This window comes from Myotis daubentonii, chromosome 15 (genome assembly GCF_963259705.1).
Source record: "Myotis daubentonii chromosome 15, mMyoDau2.1, whole genome shotgun sequence".
Classification (NCBI taxonomy): Eukaryota; Metazoa; Chordata; class Mammalia; order Chiroptera; family Vespertilionidae; genus Myotis; species Myotis daubentonii.
The window spans coordinates 10,063,288-10,088,973 of NC_081854.1; the positions used below are offsets into that span (position 1 = coordinate 10,063,288).

A 25,686-nucleotide genomic window follows, 5' to 3' on the forward strand; every position below is an offset into this window, starting at 1 on the left:
TAAAAAAAAATAAAAAAAAATATACTTAAAAAAAAAAAAGGTTTCTTTAACACACCAAGAGCTAATAGAGGAGGGTTATGGGAATAGGAAGGAAAAATACTGTAAATGGGTCATTATGGATAATTGTAAATGTTGCCATTCTATGCTTTCTATGATTTCTGAACCCCATGCATTCTAGTTATGGACCCAACAACACTGATTGAGACCGTAGACTACATCTATGAGGACAGCACCCTATCCTTTCGAGATGTGGTTTCCAGTGGGCAACATCTCGAAAGCTTCAACAGGTAATCTTACAATTCTGGAGGGCCACCTGTTTCTAGGTAATGAGGAAAATGAAAAGACCAGCTAATCCCATTAGGCAAGATTTCTTCATACTTTGATAATACCAAGTCCTTCTGACATTCTAGACCTGTGGTTCTCAACCTTCCTAATGCCACGACCCTTTAATACAGTTCCTCATGTTGTGGTAACCCCCAATTTCATTGTTACAAATTGAACATAATTAAAGCATAGTGATTCATCACAAAAACAATATGTAATTATATAGGTGTTTTCCGATGGTCTTAGGCGACCCCTGTGAAAGGGTTGTTCGACCCCCAAAGGGGTCGCGACCCACAGGTTGAGAATTGCTGTTCTAGACGTTACTTTGACTTACCATTTAATTGTTGATTAGGATTTAGATTTGGTAGAGTTATGGGAGATTTTCAAGTTTCAAATGATTTTTGTCTGGCAGAAAACACAACCTTGAAAGACATTAACCAGTTTTGTATCAAACTTTCCAACCTAATTCCTGCATTCTTTCCCCCTCAGTCTACACATACTCATTCCTCAAGGTCCTCCTATGAACAAGCTTTATTTTTCTGCTGGTTCTCTCACTAATGGAAATAACATCATTGATGCATGCTAACCATGTTTTTGTGTGAAGGGCAAGTTTTTTAACTTTTAAAAAGTTATACCATGAAAATAGCCCTAACCGGTTTGGCTCAATGGATAGAGCGCCAGCCTGCAGACTGAAAGGTCCCAGGTTCGATTCCGGTCAAGGGCATGTACCTTGGTTTCGGGCACATCCCCAGTGGGAGGTGTGCAGGAAGCGGCTGATCGATGTTTCTCTCTCATCGATGTTTCTAACTCTCTATCCCTCTCTCTTCCTCTCTGTAAAGAATCAATAAAATATATATTTTTTAAAAAAACTTATACCATGAAAATAGTTAAGTCCAGGGATGTAATTACTGGCAGAAATAGGACAGGGGGGTGGGAATAACACCAATTCCCAACAAAGTATTATTCTAATGAAGGTGAATTGGTGACCTTTCCCATGAAAAGGCTCCATTGTAATCCATCTACCACCAGTGGTTGGGAAGTGGGACACTGGATGTGTGGACCATCATGATTCACAGTGCCTGCCTGAGTTCAGTCTCAAATACCATTTCCACATGGTGATGAATTGAAGCTGGGTCTGCCCGCTTCATCACTTGGTGCGTCCCATAGTACATCATCACCTGGGATGGTGGCCCGTCATCCAGTCTTCATAGAACCCACGAATAATCCAAGAGCTAATTCTCAGAACAAGAGGTCTTGACTTTCTATAAATCCCCAGGGTGTACGCTTCCTATTGTTTACCAGAGGTCCATAGACTACCCGTAAGCCCGCAAGAGGCAACGGAATGCCAGCGCCGATTAAAAAAAAAAAAATTGTGATGCTTATGCCTAATCCTATAACGTTGAGCCACGTTCAGTCTGTACCCATTAAATGGGAATAATATTATCTGTCCTGAGTATAGTTATGAGGGTTAAAGAGTTTTACGTTATACTGTTCCGAATCCGTTTAGTACTTCCAAGTCAGCATTTGAGAGCCTTCTAGCTACTAATTAGGTTGTAAAACTCCACCAAAGCCCGCCCCTCTTGCACCGCCCAGGGATGACGTCATTGACCGAGGTCCCTAATGACATCATCTCCCGGCTTGCCTGGCTCCATCTTCCCATTCTCCGGAAACCTACAACTCCAGCACCCGGCCTCCGGCTTTAGGTTATTTTTTTCCTCTCCGTAGCCCGATTTCCTCCCCTCCCATCCTCCCACCTAAAACTTTCTACTCTTCCCGCTTTCCCTCAAGCTAGCAATTTTCGGTTCTTCCTGCTGCTTCTCGGGCGAATTACTCAGAAATCGTTTACTCTCTTAATTAATCGCCTCCCTAGCCAGCCCTTCAGCTCCTTCCTTCTAAATCTCATTACCCGCGCACCGCCTCTTTCGGCTGTTTCCGTCTCCTGCCACCCACCCCGACGCCGCCTTCGGCTCTTTCCGGATCGCCTCAGTTCCTTGTTTCCCAGTCCCGATTCGCTTCGGCTGTTTCCGGCTCTCAGGGACCTCCCACTTTTTTCTCTAGCCCCACCCCAATAATCATCTTCGACACTTTCCGCCTCTCCCTGTCTCCCGCTCAGCGCCTTTCGGCTCTTTCCGCCTTCCCTCGGCCTCTCGGCTCTTTCCGCCGCCCTTTCGGGAAAGGGGCCTGTACCGCCCCCTCTCCGCCACGTGACGCGGCCTCCGCCTCTCAGTTCCCCCTCCCACCTCGCCCTTCCTCCCGCCTCAGCCTCTCAGTCTGTCCAGGCCACGCCGCCATTTTGTGTGAATTTCTGACTGCGGCGGGGGCCGGACAGCCGGGGCACCGAGGGCGGGCAGACAGACAGACAGACAGTCGGCCCGTCTCCGCGGCCCGTTTCTCTTCTCCCTAAAACCCTTCTCTTCTTAACCCCCCCTCGCTCGCTCTCCTCTTCCCCCCTTCCCCCTCGCTTGCTCAATCGCGCGCGGCCCGCGCTAATTACACCCAACCACCCACCAGTCTCCTTGTACTCCGGGGTCCCACTCCCGAGTCCGCGGGTGTGTGTGTGTGTGTGTTGGGGGGCGTGGGGGGGGGCGTCTCGCCCAGATGAGGGCCCCGCGCCCGTGAGCGAGTGACCCCGGGGACGAGCTGCGGAGAAAGCAGGCGGCGAGCGGCCCGCCGAGGCCTAGGCCGCGCGGCTGACGCGGAGGTCGGCGCAGAGGTGATTCCGAAATCGAAAAAAATACTAGCCCCGTTCCCGTCAGGAGCCCGCAGAGCTGAAGTGTGCCCCCTCCCGCCACGCCCAAGCCCAAGCAGTCCTTTTTCGTGCATTAACACCCCCCTCCCCCCAAAGGAACGATGGAGGCCGCGCCCGGGACCCCCCCGCCGCCGCCATCAGAATCGCCGCCGCCGCCATCGCCGCCATCAACGCCTTCGCCTCCTCCGTGTTCCCCCGACGCCTGCCCGGCCGCCCCGCACCTCCTCCACCGCCTCCCGCTCCCTGACGACAGGTCAGGCCCCCGGCCCGGCCGGGGCAGCGTCCCCGGGGGGAGGAGGAGGAGGAGGAGGAAGGGGGGCGGCCGCCATGTTGGGCCGGGCCGCGGAGGAGGAGGAGGAGGAGGAGGAGGAAGGGCGGGGTCGGTGGGTGTCTCTCGCTCGCTCGCTCTTTCTCGCTTGCTTTCTCTCCCGGCCTCATGCGTGTCCCCCCCCTCGCGGCGTTCGCCCGCTCTCCCTCGCTCTCGCTCTGTCTTTTTTGGGCGCCATGCTGAGGGGAAGGTGAGGAGGCGCCCCCCGGACCCCCCGCGCCCGCCCGCCCCGGGGAGGGGGCGCCGGAGGCCCACGGGGGGTCCGGGCTGCCCTTGCGCCCGGAGCTGGCAGCCCCGGGCCCGCCTGCCGGCCGCCTGGCTTCAGGGAAGGGGATGGGGGAGGGGCCCCCCGGTCCCCTTTTCGGGGGAGACCTCGAGCCGCAGCCCCGCGCGGAGGGGTGTGGAGTTGGGGGCCCCCCAGCCCCCGGCGGTATCCTTTCTCCCGGGGGAGGCGCGCCCTGTCCTGCTTGGAGAGGTAGCCCAGCGTTCGTAGGAGGCAGAAAGTGGGGGTTCGTCCAGTCCCTTTCCCACCCTCCTCCTGGGGGGGTCCTGACATGGGGGGCCCCTTGCACTGGTTTTTTCCCCCCCTTTTTGGCGGGAGGTGTTTCCTAGGTGTTCCCTGGAGGGCAAAAAGGTGGGGGGACCTCTAGCCCCTTGGATGGAAGTCCCTGCCCGTTTTGGGGGGAAGAAGACCCTGCCCCTTGTTTTTTCTCTAAAGGGAGGGCTCCTTGCCCTTTTTTTTTCTTTTCTTTTTTTAGGTAGGTGATGCGGGCTTTTTGGGGGGCAGTGGGAGAGGCTTGGCTGCCCTGCCTTGGAGGGGAAGAGGAAGTCGGCCCCCTCTTGCTCTCCGGGGTTCGCTCCTTCTTTGGGGCTGAAAAGCGGCGCCCTCCCTTCCGGGAGCCGAAAGGAGCGTCCCCGGGGCCGTGTTTCGGAGCGAAGGGGGCGCCCCCTCCCGTGTGTTGAGTGCGAAGGGGGCTCGCCCCGCGCCCTTCCCTGGAGGGGGGACCCCGGGCCGGCGCCGCGCGCCCCTCGCCCCGGGCCCCCGGCCTCAGCGCGGGGTGGGGAGCGGGGTAGAGAGTGGGTTGGAGATGGAAGGAGGGCTGCAGCGAGGCTGGGGTGCGGGGTGGGGGGGTGGGAAGGAAGAGGCGCCCTGGCAGATGCTGTGCAGGCGCTGCCCGGCCGGGCCCGCGGGCACCCTACCCCCCCCCCCCCCCGCAGGCAGGGGTGTCAGCGAGGGCTTCCCTGCCCCCCACTCCCACCTCCCCTCCCCTTTCTCCTCCACAGACCACACTTTGCCTTTTAAAAGAAATGCCACCCACATTCAGAGACACAAGTGCAGCAGTTTGGTGAGCTTTTACAACCATGTTTTTTTTTTTTTTTTTTGGTTTTGTTTTTTTTTGTTTGGTTCTGTTTTGTTCTAATTAAATGTACCGTCCTGGGAATCGCAGCCCATCGCAGCCTGACTCCAGTTCCAGGAAATAGATTAGCAAAGGTCTGTTCCGCTCAGCTCAGCTCAGCCCGCGCTGGGCTTCCGGGCCCCCTCGGGGGCAGGTGCATTACTCAGAGGTGCTCACAGGCTTTACTCGACCTCTCAGGAGCTCTCTTATGTCAGAAGTGTATGTCTTACAATGGGTTGGGATGGTAAGTAGCCTCTTTTATTGAGTAATTCAATTATCTCCCTCTTCTTCGTCCCTCTCCTGCCTGCCTTCCTCCTCGCCTTTAGATCAAAGTGATGCTTGAGAGAGTGAATTGGTATGTTCAAATCAGGATTCTAGCCCGGTTGAGCCCTTTTTTATAGTTTGCACATCCTTTCGATGTTTAATTTTTAAAAATATGACGTACACAGTTTTCTAAAAAAGAAAAAAAAAAGTGCTACTGTAACATGACAAAAACCTAAGTAAAAGGCCCCTATGTATGTTTTCAAGCCCTTGGTACGGTATACCTTCTTGTCATTTCAATTCACTGCTTTGTCTCCAGCCCTCATCTTTGAAGAAAGTGGACACTCCCAGTCCCATTTGTCGGAGACAGAGTTACTGAATTTGGGTTATGATACCTGCATTCAAGTTAAATGCTCTCCCTCCCCTTTGCCCCACGGCCCCCCAAAAGACTGTGGTTCAAGTAGACCCCATTTTCTCATTTTACTCCAATGTCTCTTATGGTGGTGGACGTTGAAATTAAGCAAGTCATTTGTAAAGTACTGTTGAAGCACCAAATCTGTAAAGTGTCAATACCCTGGTCTCCACTGTTCTTTGTTCGAAAGCACATGCCTGATCGTGAAAAGTTGATGCCAACGTGTTACACGCCCAGTCATGGTGGAGAGAACACTTCCCTCAGCCCCCAGCCCCCCTTCTCTACGTGTACAAGGAAAAAACAGCGACAGAAATGACTTGCAGAACCGAACACTGTACTTCTGGTGTGTTTTACAAGCATAAGTTCTCCCGTTAAAAGACAAAACACGGTGAAGTTCTGTTTTCCCTCTTGTCCAACTTTCGGTCCCTGACATACCTGGGTCGAGAAAGCTTTTGAACACACAGCCCTCTTCCACTCCCAAAGATCGGGTTTCCTTTTTTTCCGTTCTTGGGAGAAGAGACAGTTCACTGCGTTCAGATGAGGAAACATGTAAATTGCAATTCCGTGGGCCACTTGTTCTTCCTCTCATTGTGTTCACAACCTAACTGCTGGGAAGTGACGACCTTAGGTGTGTAAAGTCTATTGTGGGAGAAAGAAATGTCCACACAGTACAGTGTCCTGCAAAAAAAAAAAAAAAAAAAGATGTCTGAAGCACAAACTGAACACACTCTCCAGGGCGCAAGGTCCGCCGAAAATGAATTGCATTTAAAGTTTCCCCTCCTTGGTGAAATTCCTCCTCCAGGCGCCCAGTGCAGAAACCCGGTGCTATAGACGAACCTTCCAAGGTTCAGGACCTACTAAGTTGCAGAGGGATGCTAATGTAACTTTACTTTGAAATGTTAAGGAAATAGGAGCAATCCTATATCGCATTTAAAAACATTTCCCTAAACATTTAAAAAGCGCTCAGGCATATCCACACAAGGGTTTGTTGTTTTTAACATCCTCAAAGGAATCTCATGTATCAAACCCAAGAAACCCCAGTAATTACGCCAGACTATTTGGGTAGCCTTTGTTTTTGAAATGTCACAGTACTGCCTTTTTTCTTCCCAAAACTGATGTACCGGTATTAGTTAAAATTCAAATTAATGGATGTTGCAAAAAAAAAAAAAGAAAAAGAAAAGGGTGTCACTCAGAATACCTGATTTAACGGCAACTCTCATACACTTGTAAAATTTTGTATTCTCTGGGGAGAGGTTTACTCTGAAAGCAGTTAAAAATCTCCCAGTAGAATAAAAATCATTGCGACCAGGGAAACATGGATATTCTGGTCCTTAAAGCCCCTGTTTTTCTTATTCCCCTCAAATTTGCTCTTCAAAAGAAAATAATAGAATTCCCCCCAAAAGGGCTTTCTATTTCACATTCTGTCCTGTCTCCCAGATAGGGTTTCATTCAATTTTTTGATCTTGAGAAGCCAGCATTTTGTTTTTACATAGAGCTACTTTCTGAAGCCACAAAGGTGGCCTTTCCTTCGCCGGGAAGGCTGTTCCCCAGGGAAAACTTGGCACCCGGGGAAATGAAGGCTTTCCCAGGTGTTGCGTCCCTGGCAAGTTAGAGATGAATGGTTGACTGAATTTGTCTGCTCCTGTCCAGTTGAATATGGACAGTTTTTGTATTGGGCCGGTTTCTCTTTAATAATGCCTCGACCTCTGCTCCTTTCTCTTAGATCTTTTCCCTTTGCTGCTAGAAGGGAAACGGATGTCTCAGGGTTGCCTTATCCCGTTAACATTTTTGCGGCTATCGCGTCCCAGAACCGTCTTGGATAGGCCAGATCCAGATGCAGTCAATACGTCGATGGTGAAAATTGCTACTGAAACGATTGCCAGGCCTCTGTGAATGCCCTGTTCCAGACCACCTAATTCTGGTGCCTGCGGATACCTTCTCGTACCAGAGGGAGTGGTTCTGACCCAGGTTCGGAGGTTGAGTGACAGAAAATAATTCAGAGCAAATAACGAAACCGCTAAGTTTCTAAACGAGCAAGGCATTTGCGTGTCCCGTGGCAACGTTTCTGACCTAAGGAGGAGAGAAAAGGATGGATTCTGAGATTTCTGGCAGTTGGTATTTAATAAGCTGATTCAAGGACCCGTAGCAGCAGTCTGCTTGTAGGTGGAGGGGATCCCGTCAGAATAAGTGGTTTGAGGCTGGTTTCATAATTAAAACCTAATGGAAAGAGCGGAAAAGCTGCCTCATTGTCTGCGCGGCATCTGAGGTTCATTTGGATAAATTAAGGTGAGACGTCGGGGGAGCAGGTTTCATGGATTTGGGTTTCTACATGTCGGCCTCGTCTTCGCTGCAGACCTGTTTTGCTTTGGGTAGTTCACAAAGATGCCGTTTTGAAGGCTGTGCGGTGTGTGTGTTTTCCATTTAGTGACGATACGGGGTTACATGGGCAGTGTTTAAATACATTCTGACTCAGTTGATGGCAAGATGAACGTCATCACATCCTGCTGCTGGAATAATTTTTTAGCAGAACAGAGGTCATTTGCTTAGAGGTGATTTGGCCTTCTCCTGGCCAAATTGCTCTGGATAGAGGATCTTGTGTGTTTTTTGGTCATTTCATATGTGTCTGTTGGTGACTCAGCTCTCTTATTTGTAAGGCAAGCGGTGACATCTTCCAAACATGGAGGGGCAGCAGGGTATGAAAGAGCAGTGTGGGCTTTGGAGGCAGATAAGCCCTCCTGCAGTGTATGGTGGGCACAGATAACGCCCACTGCTCGGGTCATTGCCGTCAAATGGGCATGTGCAGGACACCCACGCAATGCCTGGCATTCAGTGAGTCTTGGTTCCTTTGTCTCCCTGCTGTCCCTACTAGAGAAAAATTGTCAATAGAATTTGCAGGCCGGTGGGTAAACAGAAGTCAGAATAACATCTGTGTTCTTGAGGGAAGTCTTGTCTTCCTCTTTGTAGGTTTCTGGTCAGCTTATTCAACGGCAAGGAGCTGATCGGGGTTGAAACTAAGTGGGAGCCATCTTAGGGCATTTCTTGCTTGCATCATGTCCTTATTATAGATGCTAGAACAGTCATGCTGTCTAAAGCTCATGCTGACTACCTTCCTGTGTTCATCTTTTGCTGTTAGGTAGTCACATCACCTTGAGCAAGTCCTTTACCCTCTCCAGGGCCTCTTAGAGAAACGAGCCAGGACTGTCCCAGCTCTCGGATTCGTCCACCCCGTGGTAACTCGGCTGAGTCAGTTAAGGTTTTGTTCGTCCATTCTGCAGCCAGGCTTGTCCCGTGCTTTTCTTGGAGCAGAAAAGTTTTTGGCAGGTGCGAGGAGCTCTTCTCTCCTTGGACTTTATTTAGAGTTGGGCGGAGGTTGGTACTGCCTTTAACAGGCCTCAGATTTCCTTGCCGTGCCTGACCTACCTTCTGCAGCTTCTGGCCACAGTAAGGAGTGGCTGCTATTTCTGTAGCTCCCAGTACCCAGCTGCAAGATAAATGCCTTAGAAATGAGTTGTAAGGTCAGACACTCTGTAGCTAGGTCACGGGCAGATCCATCAGAGAAACCTTGGCTCAGCAGCAAGCTCAGCACCTGGTTCCCTTGTCCCAGAAACTCCCAAAGCCATAAAGCCGAATACAGCATGGCTGCTGCCCGCTCGCGCCATCCTCTTCTGGTGGAGGGAGGGTGGGAAGTGGGGAAAGGCCAGGAATGTGGGGCTCAGGCTGGAAGAGACTCCTCAGTCTGTCAGCTTCCTGGCCCTCCCACAGGTGTGACGGTGCCGAACTGTCACGTGAAGATCCTCATGCCCTGCTGGGGGCCCTCTGAGCGCGTCTGCATTGGCTCACGCCAGCTGTCTGCTGAGAAACTGAAACAGAGCTGAAGCCACTTGTCCAAGGTCACAGAGCTGGTGGGTGTGGGGGAGAGTTAGAACCCTGCGGCCTGCGCTGAGCTCTATACTGAATACGCTGTCCTGGATCTTGGATGGTATTTTTCCAGCTGCAGCATGCAGCCATCAGTGGGATGCGATGCCCATTTGTTGACTTGTCTCCTACTTTTGAAAAATGAAATGGAAGAGGGTAGAAAAAGCAGAGTACAGCAAAGGTTCAAGGTGACTTCGTGAAACTTTTGAGAGAAATGTAGAGGAGATGTGGGTCAAAGTCAAGGTTTGAGAACCACTGCACATAGAATAGGATGGGACAAACTGTGGCTCTCTGGCCAAAGCCAGCCCACCCACCCTGTTGTAAGTAAAGTTTTATTGGAACACAGCTACACCTATTCATTTCTGTCTTCTGTGTCTGCTTTTGTGCTAAACAGCAGAATTGAGTAGTTGGGACAGAAACTGCCAAACCTAAAGTATTTATTTAATCTCTGGCCCCTGCACTGGTATAATGTGCCCAGTGCCTGGTCCGTCTGCACAGCAGCTGTGGTCCTCATTTTTGTTGTGGGGGTGGAGGTGGTGGAAAAGAATGGGAAAGGAATACAGGAATTCCCTTTAAAATTGGCCCCAGAGAGAATGGGGTGTGCTACTGCCCTTCTGGGACCTGCTGTGGTTCCCGCATCCACGTTCCACTCCTCCCAATGGATGTAGACACCCAAGCCTGGGCTTTCGAGCCTTTAAATTGAAGGGATTTTCATTCATTAGAAGGAACTGGAGACTCTCGAGGCCCGGTGTCGAAGTGGATCGCAGCTAACTTTCCCACATAGCCTGACCCGAGGGAGCTGGGCCCAGACGCCAGTGTCACTTGGCTAACTGTCTGTTGCAGGTGGCTTGGAGAATTGCCCTCCTCATTTTCCTAGCAGACACCAGGGCTTAGGTTTCCTTGGGATTCCAGGCCCTGCCATTGCTCAGGACACCAGAACAATCCTGGGAACCGCAGCCTCAGCAACAGAGGCAGGCGGGATCCCTGGGGTGGAGGGGCCACTGGTGGCCACTTGTATCTGTTCCCTGGATACACCCATCACGGATGGTTTATCATTACTCACTCTCTGGCCTATCAGGAAGCTCCACTAACACTTGGTGAATGAGTTTGCAACTAAAGACAACCCCTCAATGGCTTCGTGAGAGTTTTGAGTGATGCAGGTTGCTGCCTGAGACATGGCCCAGTGTCTATGTTGATGACATTGACAAAGAGGGTGTGGGATGCTGAGACTGATGCTGTGTGTGTGTAGAATCCATTCCCGGCACCTGCCCAGTCTGTACCTGGCCCTGTGCTGGGCTTAGGAAACTTGGGAGTGACTGCCAGCCTCTTTCTTCTCAGCCCTCCAGGAGCCCACAGGTGACCAAAAGTTAATAGCTGTATACAGATAATTGCAGTTAAAAAGTTCTTTAAAGGTTTCAAATGTACTAAATTTCTTTAATCGTCCCATATTTTAATGGTACACAGTGCTTTCACTTGGCATCAATTAGGAGCTGGTTTTGAGACAGTTCATTATTACACCAGCTGGGATGATTACAGATGTCTCCATTTCTTTGGGGTGACTCTGCCAACAGGGACAGGTTCCATTCTGTTCCAATTTGTGTGGCTGTATATGTCCATGTAGCAGTACAGAAAGTGGCTTCACTAGCTAACACGTCGTTACTATATTTGTCATGGAAATCTGGTATTCATTTCTGGGGATCTGCCTTGCCATTATCTGCTGAATGTTTCAAACTGGGAGACGACTTAGTGCATTTTTGGCCAATAGAATCATCGTGAAGCTGTCAGAACTGCAGCTGCGGGTTGTTGGAAATTCGCATCAAGTACCCTTGCAAAGAACCAAGTGCAGTCCTTCATAAGGAATTCTTTAGTGGTGTATGAAGTCATAGGCCTGGTATCTTTTAGTAGAAAAATGTTAATACTTTGTCTTGGTTGAATGAAACCACATTGATTCCTCTGAGAAGATTATAAACAAGGAGAAGTCCTAGTTCACAAGTCCTGGTTAGATTTTCCTCTCTGGAATGATAGACATCGCTTGTCCTTGGACGCCAACCAGCATCTTTCCAGCTTGAAGCAATCTGAAGCATCGTTGGCGTGAGGAGGTTAAGAAACTCTTTGTTGCTGAGAAGCAGATTTCAGAGGTTGATTGTCTGGAGAAACTTGGATCAGAGAGAGACCTTTATCAAGCACATGAGCTGTTTTCAGAACGAGAGAACGAGTGGGAGTGGAAACCAGCTACTCAGGCAAAGACTGTGACACTGACTCTTAAGATCCTTCTAGCAGGCCGGGCTTTTCCTTGGTCAGCCTGTTTGAAGCTCTGCAGAAATGTTCTGTTGAAGTGGGTTGTGTGCTCCGATGAACCCCAGTGCGGACACTCACTTGGGGGTGAAGCATTCCTTCTGGCATTTAGGGGACTTTGAATTTCTTTCCCTTGGATTCTCATTGCTTCCTGTCCGTCTTTGGATAAGTCTCATTTGTTTCTTTTGTTTTTTAATTTCTTTATTGATTAAGGCATTACATATGTATCCTTATCCCCCCACTCCTGCCCTCACCCCCCCGCTCCTGCCCTCACCCCCCCCCCCGCTCCTGCCCTCACCCCCCCCTGCCCTCGCACTCCCCCGCTCCTGCCCTCACCCCCCCGCTCCTGCCCTCACCCCCCCCCCCGCTCCTGCCCTCACCCCCCCCCCCCCCCCCCCGCTCCTGCCCGCACCCCCGTTGTCTGTGCCCATTGGTTAGGCTCCCACTGGTTTTTCACTAGGATTCCTTGGGCCTTTCTGTGTACTTCTTATTCCCTTAACTATTCCAGTGTCTTCGGTCAGATTTTTTAATGTTCCAGTCCCCGCACTCGATGGTTGCAAGGACCGTATTGGCCTCGTGTCTTTGCGTAGGGATAGTTCTTACTCTGAAGCATTTGTTCTGGGCTAGGTTGTGGTCTCAGGGAATTCTTCCCACAGGAATTCCATCCATCCGGGGCCCCACCACTGCCTTCCCTTCGCAGTTGGAAGGGGAGCAACAGAGTGTATAAGGAACTTGCCCAATGTCTTACTTAGTACCTCCCTTTGGCATTTCTTGGAACACTTTTATTTAGGAAGTTTTCTGTCTTACTTTTTCCAACTCAGTTATAAAGTTTAGGGGAGGAGTTGTTTTATCAGTTGGCCTGATTAGTAAATTACTCTTCTTCAGGTAATTTCTAATTGTTTCAAGGGTAGCAGTTAAGAACTGGGCCTGGAGTTAGAAAGTCCTAGATTCTGGCTCCGGTTCTGCTTCTTCCTGCTTTGATCCTATGGGTGACATTTCTTCCCATCTCTGAGCCTCAGTGAGCTTTTCTGTAAATTGGACAGAGTAAATGAATCACCGTGGAATAGGTTTGTTAATGGGTTTCAGAGTGAGCTCGGTAAAGGGGGGAGAGCTCAGCCGCCTGGTGCCTGCATGGAAATTGCTGCTACAGAATGTTTGGAATGAATACTTCCTGCTGCACTAATGCATTCAGGCATTCATTCAACAAATGTTTACCCACATTCTGTCATGTATTAGGTAGGGTTTAGGCACTGGACTTTATAAGACTCTGAGGTACCCAGGCAGATGTTGTAGTTAAGGAAACCAGGGCAGAGAGGTGAGGCCCGCCCACCCAGGACTCCAGCTCTCTGCTGGAAATTTAACTTCCTACGACCTTGATACTCCCGTTACCTTGCTGAGATGGTCCCTTCTTAGGGCATCTTTTAAAGCTTTTTATTATGGAAATTTTCTAACAATCAAGAGAAAAGAACATAGTATCATAGATCACCATATACCCACCACCCAGTTTGACCGACGATATACGTTCTGCCAGTTTGGGTTCATCTCACCTACCTCCATCTCCCTTGCATAGTTTAAAGCAGTTCCCAGATCTTACCTCGTTTCACCATAATCATACCTAACAAAATTAACATTCATTAATATTTCAGATACCCAGTCCGGGGTCGGATTTCTCCAACTTCCCCCACATTGACTTTTGGCAGTAGGTGTGGTCCTGTCTGGGTCCTGGCACCGGGCAGGCTGCCCTGCTCTTGTTGAAGCGAGGCGTTCGGCGAGCTGGTGACCCGGGTTGCTGGCGGTTGGGCTTCTCTTCTGTCATTGGTCTGTGCTTACGGCCCCGGGGGCATCCGTGATGTGAGCGTGTTACCGTGGAAATAGTGCGATGTCACAGAGCCAGTTATGACCACAACTGGGAGTGTTGAAGGAAAGAGAGGAACAGAGCCCATTTGCTCTTGATTTCTGGTCGATGAACCTAGGTTGTAAGGACACTGAAAAACATGTGCAAGACCCAAAGGTTTATTTCAAGAATTTCCTGCCTCTGAAAATCCCTCAGTGAGGTTCCCCTCCCGAGGGCTGTTTCATGTCTTAAATCAAGGGCAGGTCTCGGCCTTCTGAGGTCTCAGGCACGAGCCCTGAGCCAATTTTCTAAAAGGAAGCCTTCGGTCCTAGTAAACGACTGTCCCACAGCGTCGGCCTTGGGGTTCCTTAGACATTTGAAGAGGCAGAGCTTCCTTGTAATTTTCGTAATTTTGTCCCTAGTTAATGGGTCATTCAGAGCCTACCCAGGCAATTTGTTGAGAGTTTGGGCAGTTAATGGTCATAACCCTGACCTTCACATTAACCTAGCCGTCTCTTGTCAAGGGCTCTCATGATCTTCAGGTAATAGCCACTGCTCCCATGAGTTTCCATCTTCGTTGTTCTCTCTCTCTCTCTCTCTCTCTCTCTCTCTCTCTCTCTCCCTCCCCTCTCCCCCCTCCCCCCTCCCCCCTCCTCCCTCCCCCCCTCCTCCTCTCTAAGCCAGGTGGATTCACAAGCCCAAGCCCCTTTGAACTTCCGTCCCTCTCGACTGGAGAATTTCCATGTTGCCGAGCTTTATTTGTGTGAGGCACCTTGTCCCTTCTCCCCAGGGCTCAGCTCTCCCTGTGCCTTTCCCTCCTGGTCAGCCACTTGGTTATTACTCTCTGGTACCGCCTAGACTAGAGCTGAAAAGGGGAGATGTCCATTTGTCAGTTTCACCAGGATTTGTTAGGAGAGGATGGGATTGGATCAAGAGAAGTTGCGACCTTGTTGGCCAGCAGTTAGTGGTCCCAAGGGGAAGTGGTCTGCAGCTTTTCCTTAGAGAAATGCTTCCCAGTGAGCATTCAGCCAGTAATGTAGAGTTAATCTCTGCAGAGGTACATTCATGCTAGCTGGTTCTTAAAACCAGTAGCTACTGTTTGTCTGATACTTACTCTGTGCCTGCCTCCATGTCAAGGGCTTTGTCCATATTATCTCCTTTAACCCCTTGAGGTGGGTATTATAGTTATCCCATTCTACAGATGAGAAAACCAAGGCTGGGGTTATGTATACCAAGAGTATACTCTGGGGAAGAGGAAGAGCTAGTTGAGTTACTTGGTCTGCAGAAAAAAAGCCAGATGCCCAAATCTGTAGGCTGGTAGGTGGGGCCAGCCTACTTTGAAACTCGGAAAAAGTACTGTCTTTGCCAAGCCCATGGTATGTGTTTGAACCCAACATGCTTCTCTGTCCTGTGGCTGAAGGGGCATCCAGGTATAGTCTTTGACCTGAGAGGAGGAGCTGGCTGTCACCAGCTCTGCTAATGGAAACGTAAATGCCCCGGAAGTTTAGTCTAGGAGTTGCAAGGCAGATCTGACTCTAGGCAAGGTGGTGACTTCTTCCCAGGGCCTCCCAGGCGCCTGTTGCAGGCACGGCTGGCTTCCTGTCCCTGATGGCTCCGGCAGGGCGGTCGGCCCTGCTGCAGCCGTCCTGGGGCGTTGCTCTGGGAATAAGGTGGTCTCTGCCCAGGCCGAGCGCTGCAGGGTTCCTCCTGCATGCTGGTCTCAAGAGAGCTTGATTGAAATGATTAGCGCAGCGGGGCTTCCCCCACTTTTCTTGGGGGATTATGTCACAGTCTATTAAGCGTGCTCCCTCGGTATTTAATCCCGCTCTGACGTGGATTTTGCTGGCAGCCTGTGAAGTGGCGCTGCTGAAACCTGGTTGCTGTTTTGTGGAGACTGCTCTGTGCAGTCCTTCCGGTGGCCCTCAGGGTTCTACCTGTCCCACTTGGTTTGATTTTCTCTCTGTTGAACAGTCCGAAGGAAATAGGCCCCGTATGCATGCAGGACCTTTAGCTGGGACTCCCCATTGTTAGCAGAGGGCATCCTCTCAGGTGAACAGAAGTTTGCCTAGGGCTCTGAGGAGTTTTGAGAGCATGGGGCGGCCAGATGGCACTGAGAATGCGCAGTGGCCAATCGAACGTGATTGTCCCAGTGTCCCCTCCAGTATCCTGTTCCCCTTCACAAATCACCAGAGATTTTTAAAAATCCTATTTATTTTTCAACTTCTCCCAAATCTAAGGAAACAAAGGTTCCAGTATTCACTACCCGTTTTGTAAAACATTGTGTGAAAAAGTCCTTATGGTAGTTTCTCAGCCCAGATATGATGGGGGCTGTTCGTGCAGATAATGCAGAGAACTCCTTGGCTGAAAGTCTGTGGCGTGCACCTGCCTGGGTAAGTCCTTTGGCATGTGGAAGGCTTGCTTCTGCAGTCATTCCTGATGATGGCAAAGGCTTTGGAGCTGCTTGGGTGGTCTTTTGCGGTCCCACCCGCAGGTGACAGATGTAGAGCAGCCTGTGCCTTGGTCTAAATCAATGTGCAGCAGCAGGATAGGGATGGAGGCCTCAGCTGACCCTGGGCAAGACCTTCGCCTGCTGCGCCCGGGGTCCTTGCCCAGGAGCGGGCACGGGTGAGAGCGTGTCGGGAGGTGCCAGCCACCCTGGCTCAGCTGCCAGAGGCCTGTATCACAGAGGCTGCCTTGTGGACTGGATTTCTTGTAATTTGTATCTTTTCCTATTTGGAGAATGCAGAAAAGGAGGTGCTCAAGGACCCGGCACAGAGAAGGTGCTCAGAAATGTTTGTGGCACGAAGTAGGCGGCGGATGAGAGGTCTCCCCTTCTGCCTCACTGATCAGGAAGAACAGCGGGCTTAGGGGCGGGAAACAAGTCAGTTCTGGTGCTTTTCGTGTCACCCCCGCCTGTCTGACCTCCACTAGTCCCCCCTCACCTACTCTCCCTCCTATTTGAAATCAAAGGGTGATGGCGTCCCACTATCCCTTCTGCTCCGCGGGCTTTCTCCTGGTTCCGGAAAGCTCTTTTGCTGTTGGCAGTCCTGGGCTTTATGTCTTTTATCTGGACTTCTAGGAGCCTAGGCAGTTCTTCTCGAACTATGTTCCCTCCATCCCTGTCCTGGGATTCTGGGTACTTCATGCCCGTGTCCCTCTCAGCTTTTTCCTTTCCAGACTAAAGTGTTGAGAGGGATGCTCTTTATAACTTTTCTTCGTGGATACCAGCCTCTACCTCTCCGATCTGTCTCTGGGCCTTCCCCAGCTCCCTTGTGTGTCTGCCTGTCTAGTCAGTCTGGCTCTCCCGGTATTTCTTCTGAGGTGAGGTCACCTGGCCCGCCCCAGTGTTCCCCTCAGGCACACATCTTCTTGTCTCCAGCAACCACTCTCCCAGTGACTTCCCCAACTCCAGACAGCAGGAATTGGCCATGCCATTGAATAACAGTGTCTCCCTTGGGTTGGTGAGCTGGCCAAAACCAGTTTCCCCAGTCAAGTGGCACTTTTGCTGTGGGTGAGGCCATTCCAGCAGAATTGCCTTCGTCCGGGGAGATCTTTGCTTGGTGCCACCCCTCGTTCTGTGGGCCACACCCCAGCCGGAAGGTGCCTCACTTGTCAGGAATGCTGCCTTCTCCAAAGTTTACTGGGCGTCTTCCTGTGGGGCCAGCCCAGGGCAACCTGGCCCTTTACAAGGAAACAACATGAGAAGCACATGGGTCATCTCTCTGTGTTGTTTCCTTTGAAACATTCAAGTTTTGTGTCTAGCATTCTGTGTTTGAGAGCTGCCCTTGACCTCTGCTGGGGTATCTGGTGGGGCTGGGCCACTTGTTGTAAGCTGATCTGACCCCTCTGAACTGGGAATGAGAGTGTACACAGCCCTTCTTGACGGTTTTGATGTTTAGGGAGCAGCACCAAGGCAGACAAAGGGAGCGGCACAGTGGAAGGTCTGTGAAGGTCCTCGGAGAAGTCGTCAGTTCGCTGTTTCCCCACAAAGCCTGAGAGAGCCGAGCGCTCCCGGGCCAGCTGCCTGATGAGCTTATCTCCACCCCAACCCTGGGCCCATCTGAGCGGCCGAGGCCTTTTCTGCCCAGATTAGTTCCCTTCGGTAGCCTTTTGGGTCCCTTCATTACATTGCTCTGTTATCTTCATTTGGTTTGGGTCCTGTTTAATTGATAAAGAAGTCATTTTTTTATGCCCTCATACATACTTTTCCATGTCATGCATGAGGAACTTTGAGAACATTTAAAAAATTTTTAATTTCCATTTATTTTTTAAAAACCAGCTTCTGTGCTTGTGAGTACTGTGTCTGTGGGTTTGGCTCAAAAACTGGATTCTTTTCCCAGCTATTCCTTTCTTAACCCTATTTATCCCCAACCCTCCCACCCCATACCCCATAGATATTTAGACATTTAGAGTCCTGTTCGCAGCATCTGTCATGTCAGGAGAACGCTTCTGTTTTTTAATAACTAGGGTAGGGTGGTATTGGGGGGAGTGGAAAAGTTAGAAAATCTAGACTGGGGGGGCCAGAAGGATACCCAGAAGTGAGGCAAGTCAGCTGGGAAACAGGGTGAGCTGCAGGTGGGGGCTGACCCCTCTGCAGGCGCTCTGACTGCTGTCATGTGAGGACCTCACAGGGGGTCTGGGGGCCTGGGACCCTTCCCCTCACACCTTTTAGCCACTCAGTCCCCCCCTGCCTCCAGCCCAAAGCCATGGAGCTGAGGGTGTGGGCCAGACCCCAGAGCCTGTCACTAGTGTTTCCTCGGGCCTGCCTGTGGGTAGGGCCCAGGAATCTGCAGGCCACCCCTGGATCAGAAGCATGGCCTTCTCTCCGCTGTGCACAGCTACCACCCTCAGCGCACAGGGCACATCCATAGCTCTGGGGCCCAGTGGCGACCCCAGGCCACTGCGCCTGGGAGGGATGCTGGTCCGTGTTCCGTGGCAGAAGCAGCCTCTATGGTCAAGTGCATCTCAGAAGTGCCCTGAAGCCAAGATGTACAGGTTTCTTGACTGTAGGACTTGTGGGAACTTCTGTTACAGCATTAAGCATTGTGGTTCCCCAAGGTGGGGATTCCCTCAACTAACTTGACCACAGAACCTCGTCACTTTTCTTCTTAGAATTCTAGTCCTAGGGAACAGCTTGGGAAATACTGCTCCCACCGCGTCGGTCCCTGTCCCCTCCCCCAGCCGCAGCCCCAGCCCTAGGCAGGACAGCTGAGAGCAGATGCAGTCCTTTAGGAGGCGGGCGGGGTGGGATGGGGGGCAGTGGACCCCAGGTCCCGCCAAGGCCTCTGGCAGGGATTCCAGGTCTCTCTCACGGCAGTCAGGCCCTCCATTCCTGCCAGCCCTGGCCGGCCCAGAGCCCTCGGGCCTGTGTTCCTCTCAAACCTGTGTTCATGCTGGCTTTGGGGTTGGTTTTAGGGAAGATGGTGAGTTGGAAGAAGGTGAACTGGAGGATGATGGGGCAGAGGAGACCCAGGACACCCCTGGAGGCCCTGAGAGGAGCCGGAAAGAAAAAGGGGAGAAGCACCACAGCGATTCGGACGAGGAAAAGTCTCACAGGAGGCTGAAACGGAAGCGGAAGAAAGAGCGGGAGAAAGAGAAGAGAAGATCGAAAAAGAGGAGGAAATCTAAGCACAAGGTAGGTCCGGAGGCTTCACGGGCCTGGGCCTGGCGGAGAGCCCCAGGGGCTGAGCTTGTCTTGTCAGGCCAAAGAGCACTCCTAATAGTGTTGTTTTTTCCGTCCTCAAATTGGATCAATAGCTCATGCTCCATTGCTGCTAAATGCCCGTAGGTAAGGTGTTTCACGGAGAGCACAGAGCCCTTCCGGCACATTCCAGCAGTGCTTTCCCCGGGGCTGACTGCCAGAGTGACCGGCCTGCAGCAGAATCGCTAAGTCCACTTCCCCTGTCATTGCAGCGCCATGCATCCTCCAGCGATGATTTCTCCGACTTCTCTGATGACTCCGATTTCAGCCCCAGCGAGAAGGGGCACCGCAAGTACAGAGAGTACAGCCCCCCGTACGTGCCGGTGAGTGACTGCTGGCCGGGGCTCCGTGGAGTAAACCTGCTGTGCTGTACTAAGCACCTTGCCCTCTGCTGGGCATTCTTGCATGGCACTTGACATGGATTTTAACCTTGCAAGATTAGGTGTTGTCTCTCTCTATATATTTAATGTATTTTTATTGATTTTAGAGAGGAAGGGAAAGTGAAAGAGATAGAATCATCAATAATGAGAGAGAATCATCGATTGGTTGCCTCCTGCACATCCCCTACTGGGGATCAAGCCTGCAACCCAGTCATGTGCTCTGACCTGGATTTGAACCATGACCTCCTGGTTTATAGGTCGACACTCCACCACTGAGCCACGCCAGCTGGGCAGATTAGGTGTTGTCTTTATCCCCATTTTACAGGTGAGAAAACCGAGACTTAGAAACGTCAGCCAGGTTTCACAGCCCTGAAGCGCAGGGATGGGGGTTTGAACCCAGTGCGTGACTGATCTCTAAGCCATGCTGTCAGCACTTCTCGATGCCGCCTTTTCCTGTGGCCTTTGCCGTGTGTCTCCTGTCCCCTATCCCCGAGAAAGATGCTGACTTGTCCCCGTCATAGCTGACTGTTTGACACTGTTCAGAAATGACTTTTGTGGAAAATGAGCAAGAGAATGAAATGGTTATAAGAATAAATTGCATCTCTGACCTTAAGCAAACATAAAGTTAAATTATCTATTCAGTTAGTATGCTATCTGCCCCCCCAGCAAAACTGATAAGAAAAAACATCAACATAGCTTTTTGAGTTTTGATTTTTAAAAATACTTTCAAAGCTAGTAGCTCTTAAAGATGCCCCAGTTATCATGTGACTCAGCACCATCCATTATTACAGACACTTTATTGTCAGGCGTAGTTGACATTGCTCTAACGGAGATTCAGACTGTAACCCTGAGGGAGGCAGGGAAGGGAGGAAACACTGTGAGCTTTAATTGGGAGCTGGTGTTGGGGCATTTTAAGATCTGCTAAAGTAGTTGTGTATGTCTAGCTAACTATGTTTTGTATTTTCTCTCTCTCTTTTTTTTTTTATAATGAGTGTGGGTTATTTAAATTAATAGACTTTTTTAAAGCAGTTTTAGGTTCATAGAAAATTAAGCAGATAGTACAACTCCCTCCTTATTCCACCCCGTTTCTCCTGTTTTTAACATCTTGCATTAATGTGGTTGATACATTTGTTGTAATTGAGGAGCCAATATTGACTCATTATTAGAGTTCATACCTTTACGTTAGGGTTTTATAGTTCTTTGGGTTTTAACAAATGTATAGAGTATGTATTCACCATGCACTATCATATGAAATAGTCTCAACTCCCTAAGAATCCCCTCTGCTTTCCTCCTCCCTGAGCCCCTAGCACCCACCAGTCTTTTTACCGTCTCTAGAGGTTTGCCTTTCCCAGAATGTCAGTCAGGCCCGTACAGTTTGTGGCCTTTTCAGATTGGCTTTTTTCAATTAGCAGCATAGTTGACGGTTCCTCTGTTTTTCATAGCTCCATAGCTCATTTTTTTTAAATTGCTGAATAATAAATGCTCCATTGTCTGGATGTGCCACAGTTGGTTTATCCATTCATTGCCTGAGGACATTTTGCTGGCTTCCATTTGTGTGTGTGTGTGATATATAAAATATATATTTAACTTGATCCAGTATCTGCTGGCACCAGCACACTTTGGAAAGCATCATTTGAAATGGCTTTCTAGTTTGGTTGCCAAGCAGGTAATTAATTGAATTCCAAGACCCCAGGAGACTTTTGACCAGGAAGCACCCCTTCTGCCTACCAGGCCTCCTCCCCAAACGAGATTGCGCTATAGCCCTGGGACATAACCCCTATCCCCCCCCCCCCCCCCACACACACACACTTTCTCCCTTGTTCTTCAGGGATTGTGGGTCCGTTCTCCATTTTCTTTCAAGCTGTGGCCCTTTCTGAAGAACAGAAACATCTGGGCCTACTGCCTAGATCTCACTTAGGTGGGGACCAGTCCCCCAGGAGGTCGAGGATGGTATTCTCCCAGGGATAGTGAGGGTCTTGGCGGTCTGCACCCAAGGCCCTGGGGCCTGCTCACCCTCCTCTCCCTGGCAGTCCCACCAGCAGTACCCCCCGTCACACAGCACGTCCCTGCCCAAGAAGTCCTACTCCAAGATGGACAGCAAAGGCTACGGCATGTACGACGACTATGATAACGAGCAGTACGGGGAGTATGAGGGCGACGAGGAAGAGGATATGGGCAAGGAGGACTACGACGACTTCACCAAAGAGCTGAACCAGTACCGGCGTGCCAAGGAGGGCAGCAGTCGGGGCCGAGGTGAGACCCCGAGCTTCTGCTCCAGGGTGTCTGAGCAGACCTGGGGCCGGGGGCTGGAGGGGCGGTGCAGAGTGGGACAGGCCTGGTTGTCTCTGTGCTCACGGAGCCTCCAGTCCAGGACCAGAGACGGGCGGTCGTTTAGGGCTGAGATACGTACGGAAGGAAAGGTTTGGGGGAGTTAGCCATGTGAGCAGAAGGCCAGCGCTGAGGCCCTGGTTGGGATGGAGCCAGGCTGGTATGAGGCAGGGAGAGGGAAAACTCACTTCCTGGTCCGCAGTGAGGGGAAAGAAGAGGGACAGGGACGGCGTCTCACACCTGGGCCAGGGTGCCTGGCAGTTGGATGCCACAGCCCTCAGCAGCCCCCTCCCCCACCCTCAGCTCATATCACCTGACAAGGTGTGTCTGCAGCCTGTGGGCCGGCCACACCTCTGAACCTTGAACTCTGGCAGTTAGAAGGATGGGAGGGGAGGGCAGAGCACCAGAGGCCCAGCCTACCCTCTTAGAACCATCTCCTGCCAGTGAGATTTTCCACCCCAAGGGGGCTTCCAGAACCTTCTAGCTCAGAGGTTCGTATCCCCGCCTAAGGCCCAGCTTGTTGTTTGAGTGGCCGTCTAGCCCTTCTTTTTTTCAGCCGTCTTTCATGGACACCTCCCTGGACAGGCCTTGCTCTTTGGGGAGATTCTAGATTAGTGCTGTCCTGTAGAAGCAGAACGCAAGCCACCATGTGACTTAGTTTTCTAGTAGTCACCGTTAAAAAGTAAAAGCAAATAGATGAAATGAATTTTAGCAATATATTTTATTTACCTTATACATTCAAAAGCTTATTTCAACAACGTTTGCAAACTAGGCAGATGTGATATTTTACATTCCCTCTTCTTTCCCCACTGAGTCTTTGCAGTCCACACGTGCTTTACCCTCACGGCATCTCCTTGGTTTGGTCAGCCCCGTTTCCGGTGCTCAGAAGCCACATGAGGCTGGTGGCTACCATATCGTACAGTGCAGCTTTCAGTGTAGTGAGTGCTGTAGCAGTCATGTGCCTGCAATGCTGAGGCACCTCATCGAGGGGCCCAGGGGAACCATTAGTCTGCCTGGGGAAGCTGGGAAGGCTTCTTGGAGGAGGAGAGGAAGGTGAAATGATTGACCTTGGGCATACAATGGGTTAACATCTCTCTTGTTGGTGGGGTCTACTCCCGCTCAGGCGTTCACTTTCTGAATCACCGTGCAGGCAGTCGAGGCCGTGGCAGGGGCTACCGGGGCCGAGGAAGCCGCGGAGGGTCTCGGGGCCGAGGCATGGGCCGGGGCGGCCGAGGCAGGGGCAGAGGCTCCATGGGAGACCACCCAGAAGACGAAGACGACTTTTATGAAGATGAGATGGATGTAAGGTTTTCTACTGCCCGGGAACTGGGGAATGGCTGGTGGGCTGCGTGTCCTGTGGGGGGTGGCCTGTAAGGCTAAGGAAAGCAAGCATCAGGCGACAGGCAGGCGTATGTGTTTTAAATGTTCCTGTATGATTTTGACATTGAAAAAACTTTCGTATGATTCAAACTGAACAGATACCAAAGGGTGAGCTGTGAAAATTACATTTTCTTCCAGCGACTTAATTCCCGTCCCTGGAGACAAGGTTCCCGAGTGGCTCTGGAAACGTTTTAGGCCTTTGCAGCTGGGGGCTTATTTACTCGCTGTGCTGTGTGCTTGCGCGCGGGCACACTCCTCTCTCGCAGAGAACTGCCACACTCATGCCGTGTCCCTGCCGAGACCTTTCTGTGCAGTCCTGTTACAGCGGCACAGCTGTCCATTGTGTACAGAGGTGCCCTGATGGATTTGCCCAGGGGGTGGGAGTTTTAAGACTGACGACTGCACAGAAAGGATTAAGACCACCCATGCTCAGGCTGGGTCACGTGAGGAGGGGACACAGGCCTGAGGCCCAGATTTCTCACCTGCTGTTCTGAGCCTGAGGTTGTCCTTGAAACCAAAAGGCAAAGGGGGCAAAATGTATACTTAGGGACCGTGTTCATTGTTCCCCATGTGACACCTTTCCTCTTTCTGAAATCGCAGTATGGAGAAAGTGAGGAGCCAATGGGAGACGAGGATTACGACGACTATTCCAAGGAGCTAAACCAGTACCGCCGGTCCAAGGATAGCCGAGGACGAGGTGGGCAGGGGGCCCAGAAGTGGACGAGTTGGTGGGGCTCCCTCTGGCAGCTGTTGGAGTTGGGTTCTGGGGACAGGCCGTGGCTGATGCCATTTCTCTCCTCCGCAGGGTTAAATCGAGGCCGTGGCCGGGGTTCCCGAGGCCGAGGCAAAGGGATGGGCCGTGGCCGAGGTCGAGGTGGCAGCCGAGGAGGGATGAACAAGGGCGGGATGAACGATGATGACGACTTCTATGATGATGACATGGGCGTGAGTCAACTCTTCATTCTGATCTGATGTCTTACCCAAGGCCCCTCCCTGGATATTTTTTTCTCTTTAATGAGTTGTCTTCTGAGGCTGACCCTGGCCCCCTGCTCCCAGTAGCCGTTCCCCATAGGGCCAGTAAGCACTAATCATCTCTCATAGCGATGTTAATGTTAATCTCACCCGAGGATATTTTTTTCCCCATTGATTTTTACAAGGTGGGGGGAGAAACATCGATGTGAGAGAGACATATTGGTTGGTTGCCTCCCACACGCACCCCAACCAGGGCCTGGGGATTGAACCTGCAACCCTAGTACATGCCCTTGACTGGGAATCAAACTGGCGACCTTTCGGTGTGCTGGTCAACGCTCCAACCATTGAGCATCACTGGCCAGGGTAAGACCCTCTGTTTTTTATTTTTTATTTATTTATTTATTTTTATATTTTATTGATTTTTTACAGAGAGGAAGGGAGAGAGATAGAGAGTCAGAAACATCGATGAGAGAGAAACATCGATCAGCTGCCTCCTGCACATCCCCCACCGGGGATGTGCCCACAACCCAGGTACATGCCCTTGACCGGAATCGAACCTGGGACCTTTTAGTCCGCAGGCCGATGCTCTATCCACTGAGCCAAACCGGTTTCGGCAAGACCCTCTGTTTTTTATTTTTATTTATTTTATTTTTTTTTTAAATATATTTTATTGATTTTTTACAGAGAGGAAGAGAGAGAGATAGAGAGTTAGAAACATCGATGAGAGAGAAACATCCATCAGCTGCCTCCTGCACACCCACTGGGGACATGCCCGCAACCCAGGTACATGCCCTTGACCGGAATCAAACCTGGGACCCTTCAGTCCGCAGGCCGACGCTCTATCCACTGAGCCAAACCGGTTTCGGCAAGACCTTCTGTTTTTTAAAACCACGTCTTCGTAGCACCTGCAGTCACCCCGAACAAGTCTCTAAGACTTGGAACGTTCTAGGTGGCCCAGTCAGTTATCCCTGGAGGGTTTTACAGGAAGGCACGTGCCTCTGCCTCCAGGAGGTGGATGTGTTCCTGCACAAGTGTGTGTGCGAGTCTCCATGGCCAACAGCTCCAGGTGCCAGAGCTTTGCTTCTCCAAGCAGCACTCCATACTGTGGGCTCGGACTCCTGTGGCCTCGGTGTCAGATGCAACTGGCTGCTAGGCAACTCCTGTTACTCTTCACTCAGATGGCCTCCACCTGACCCGCGGGGCCCTCACCGCCCTCGCTTCTCATTCCGTTAGTTACATTCACACTCTGTGTTCTGTGTCCCTGACAGGATGGCGGCGGAAGCTACCGGAGCCGTGACCATGACAAGCCCCATCAACAGTCTGACAAGAAAGGCAAAGTCATCTGCAAATACTTCGTGGAGGGACGGTGCACATGGGTAAGGGGTCAAAGGATCTGGGTGCTGAGCAGGG

The 25,686-nt window shown here is 51.1% G+C and overlaps 1 protein-coding gene and 1 pseudogene across 8 annotated transcripts in view; one reads left to right on the forward strand and one right to left on the reverse strand.

Annotated features, from left to right (window-relative positions):
• The first annotated feature begins 1,909 nt into the window (after positions 1-1,909).
• Positions 1,910-25,686, forward strand: part of ZC3H4 (zinc finger CCCH-type containing 4) — a 41,875-nt gene continuing 18,098 nt past the window's right edge. For 2 of the 8 annotated variants that reach the window (XM_059666030.1, XM_059666038.1), the window contains exons 1-8: positions 3,439-3,591; positions 18,931-19,150; positions 19,429-19,539; positions 21,627-21,849; positions 23,048-23,226; positions 23,905-24,001; positions 24,110-24,249; positions 25,545-25,652. In XM_059666030.1, the coding sequence (XP_059522013.1) occupies positions 3,578-3,591; positions 18,931-19,150; positions 19,429-19,539; positions 21,627-21,849; positions 23,048-23,226; positions 23,905-24,001; positions 24,110-24,249; positions 25,545-25,652 (1,092 nt within the window). In that variant the 5' untranslated portion in view covers positions 3,439-3,577. Of the gene's footprint in view, positions 2,028-2,591; positions 3,038-3,169; positions 3,327-3,438; positions 3,592-4,685; positions 4,748-4,843; positions 5,043-18,930; positions 19,151-19,428; positions 19,540-21,626; positions 21,850-23,047; positions 23,227-23,904; positions 24,002-24,109; positions 24,250-25,544; positions 25,653-25,686 lie in introns of those variants that run through there. The other 6 variants (XM_059666033.1, XM_059666032.1, XM_059666035.1 and 3 more) reach the window with 6 other exon arrangements.
• LOC132217170 (cytochrome c oxidase subunit 7B, mitochondrial-like) lies at positions 10,917-11,157 on the reverse strand (annotated as a pseudogene).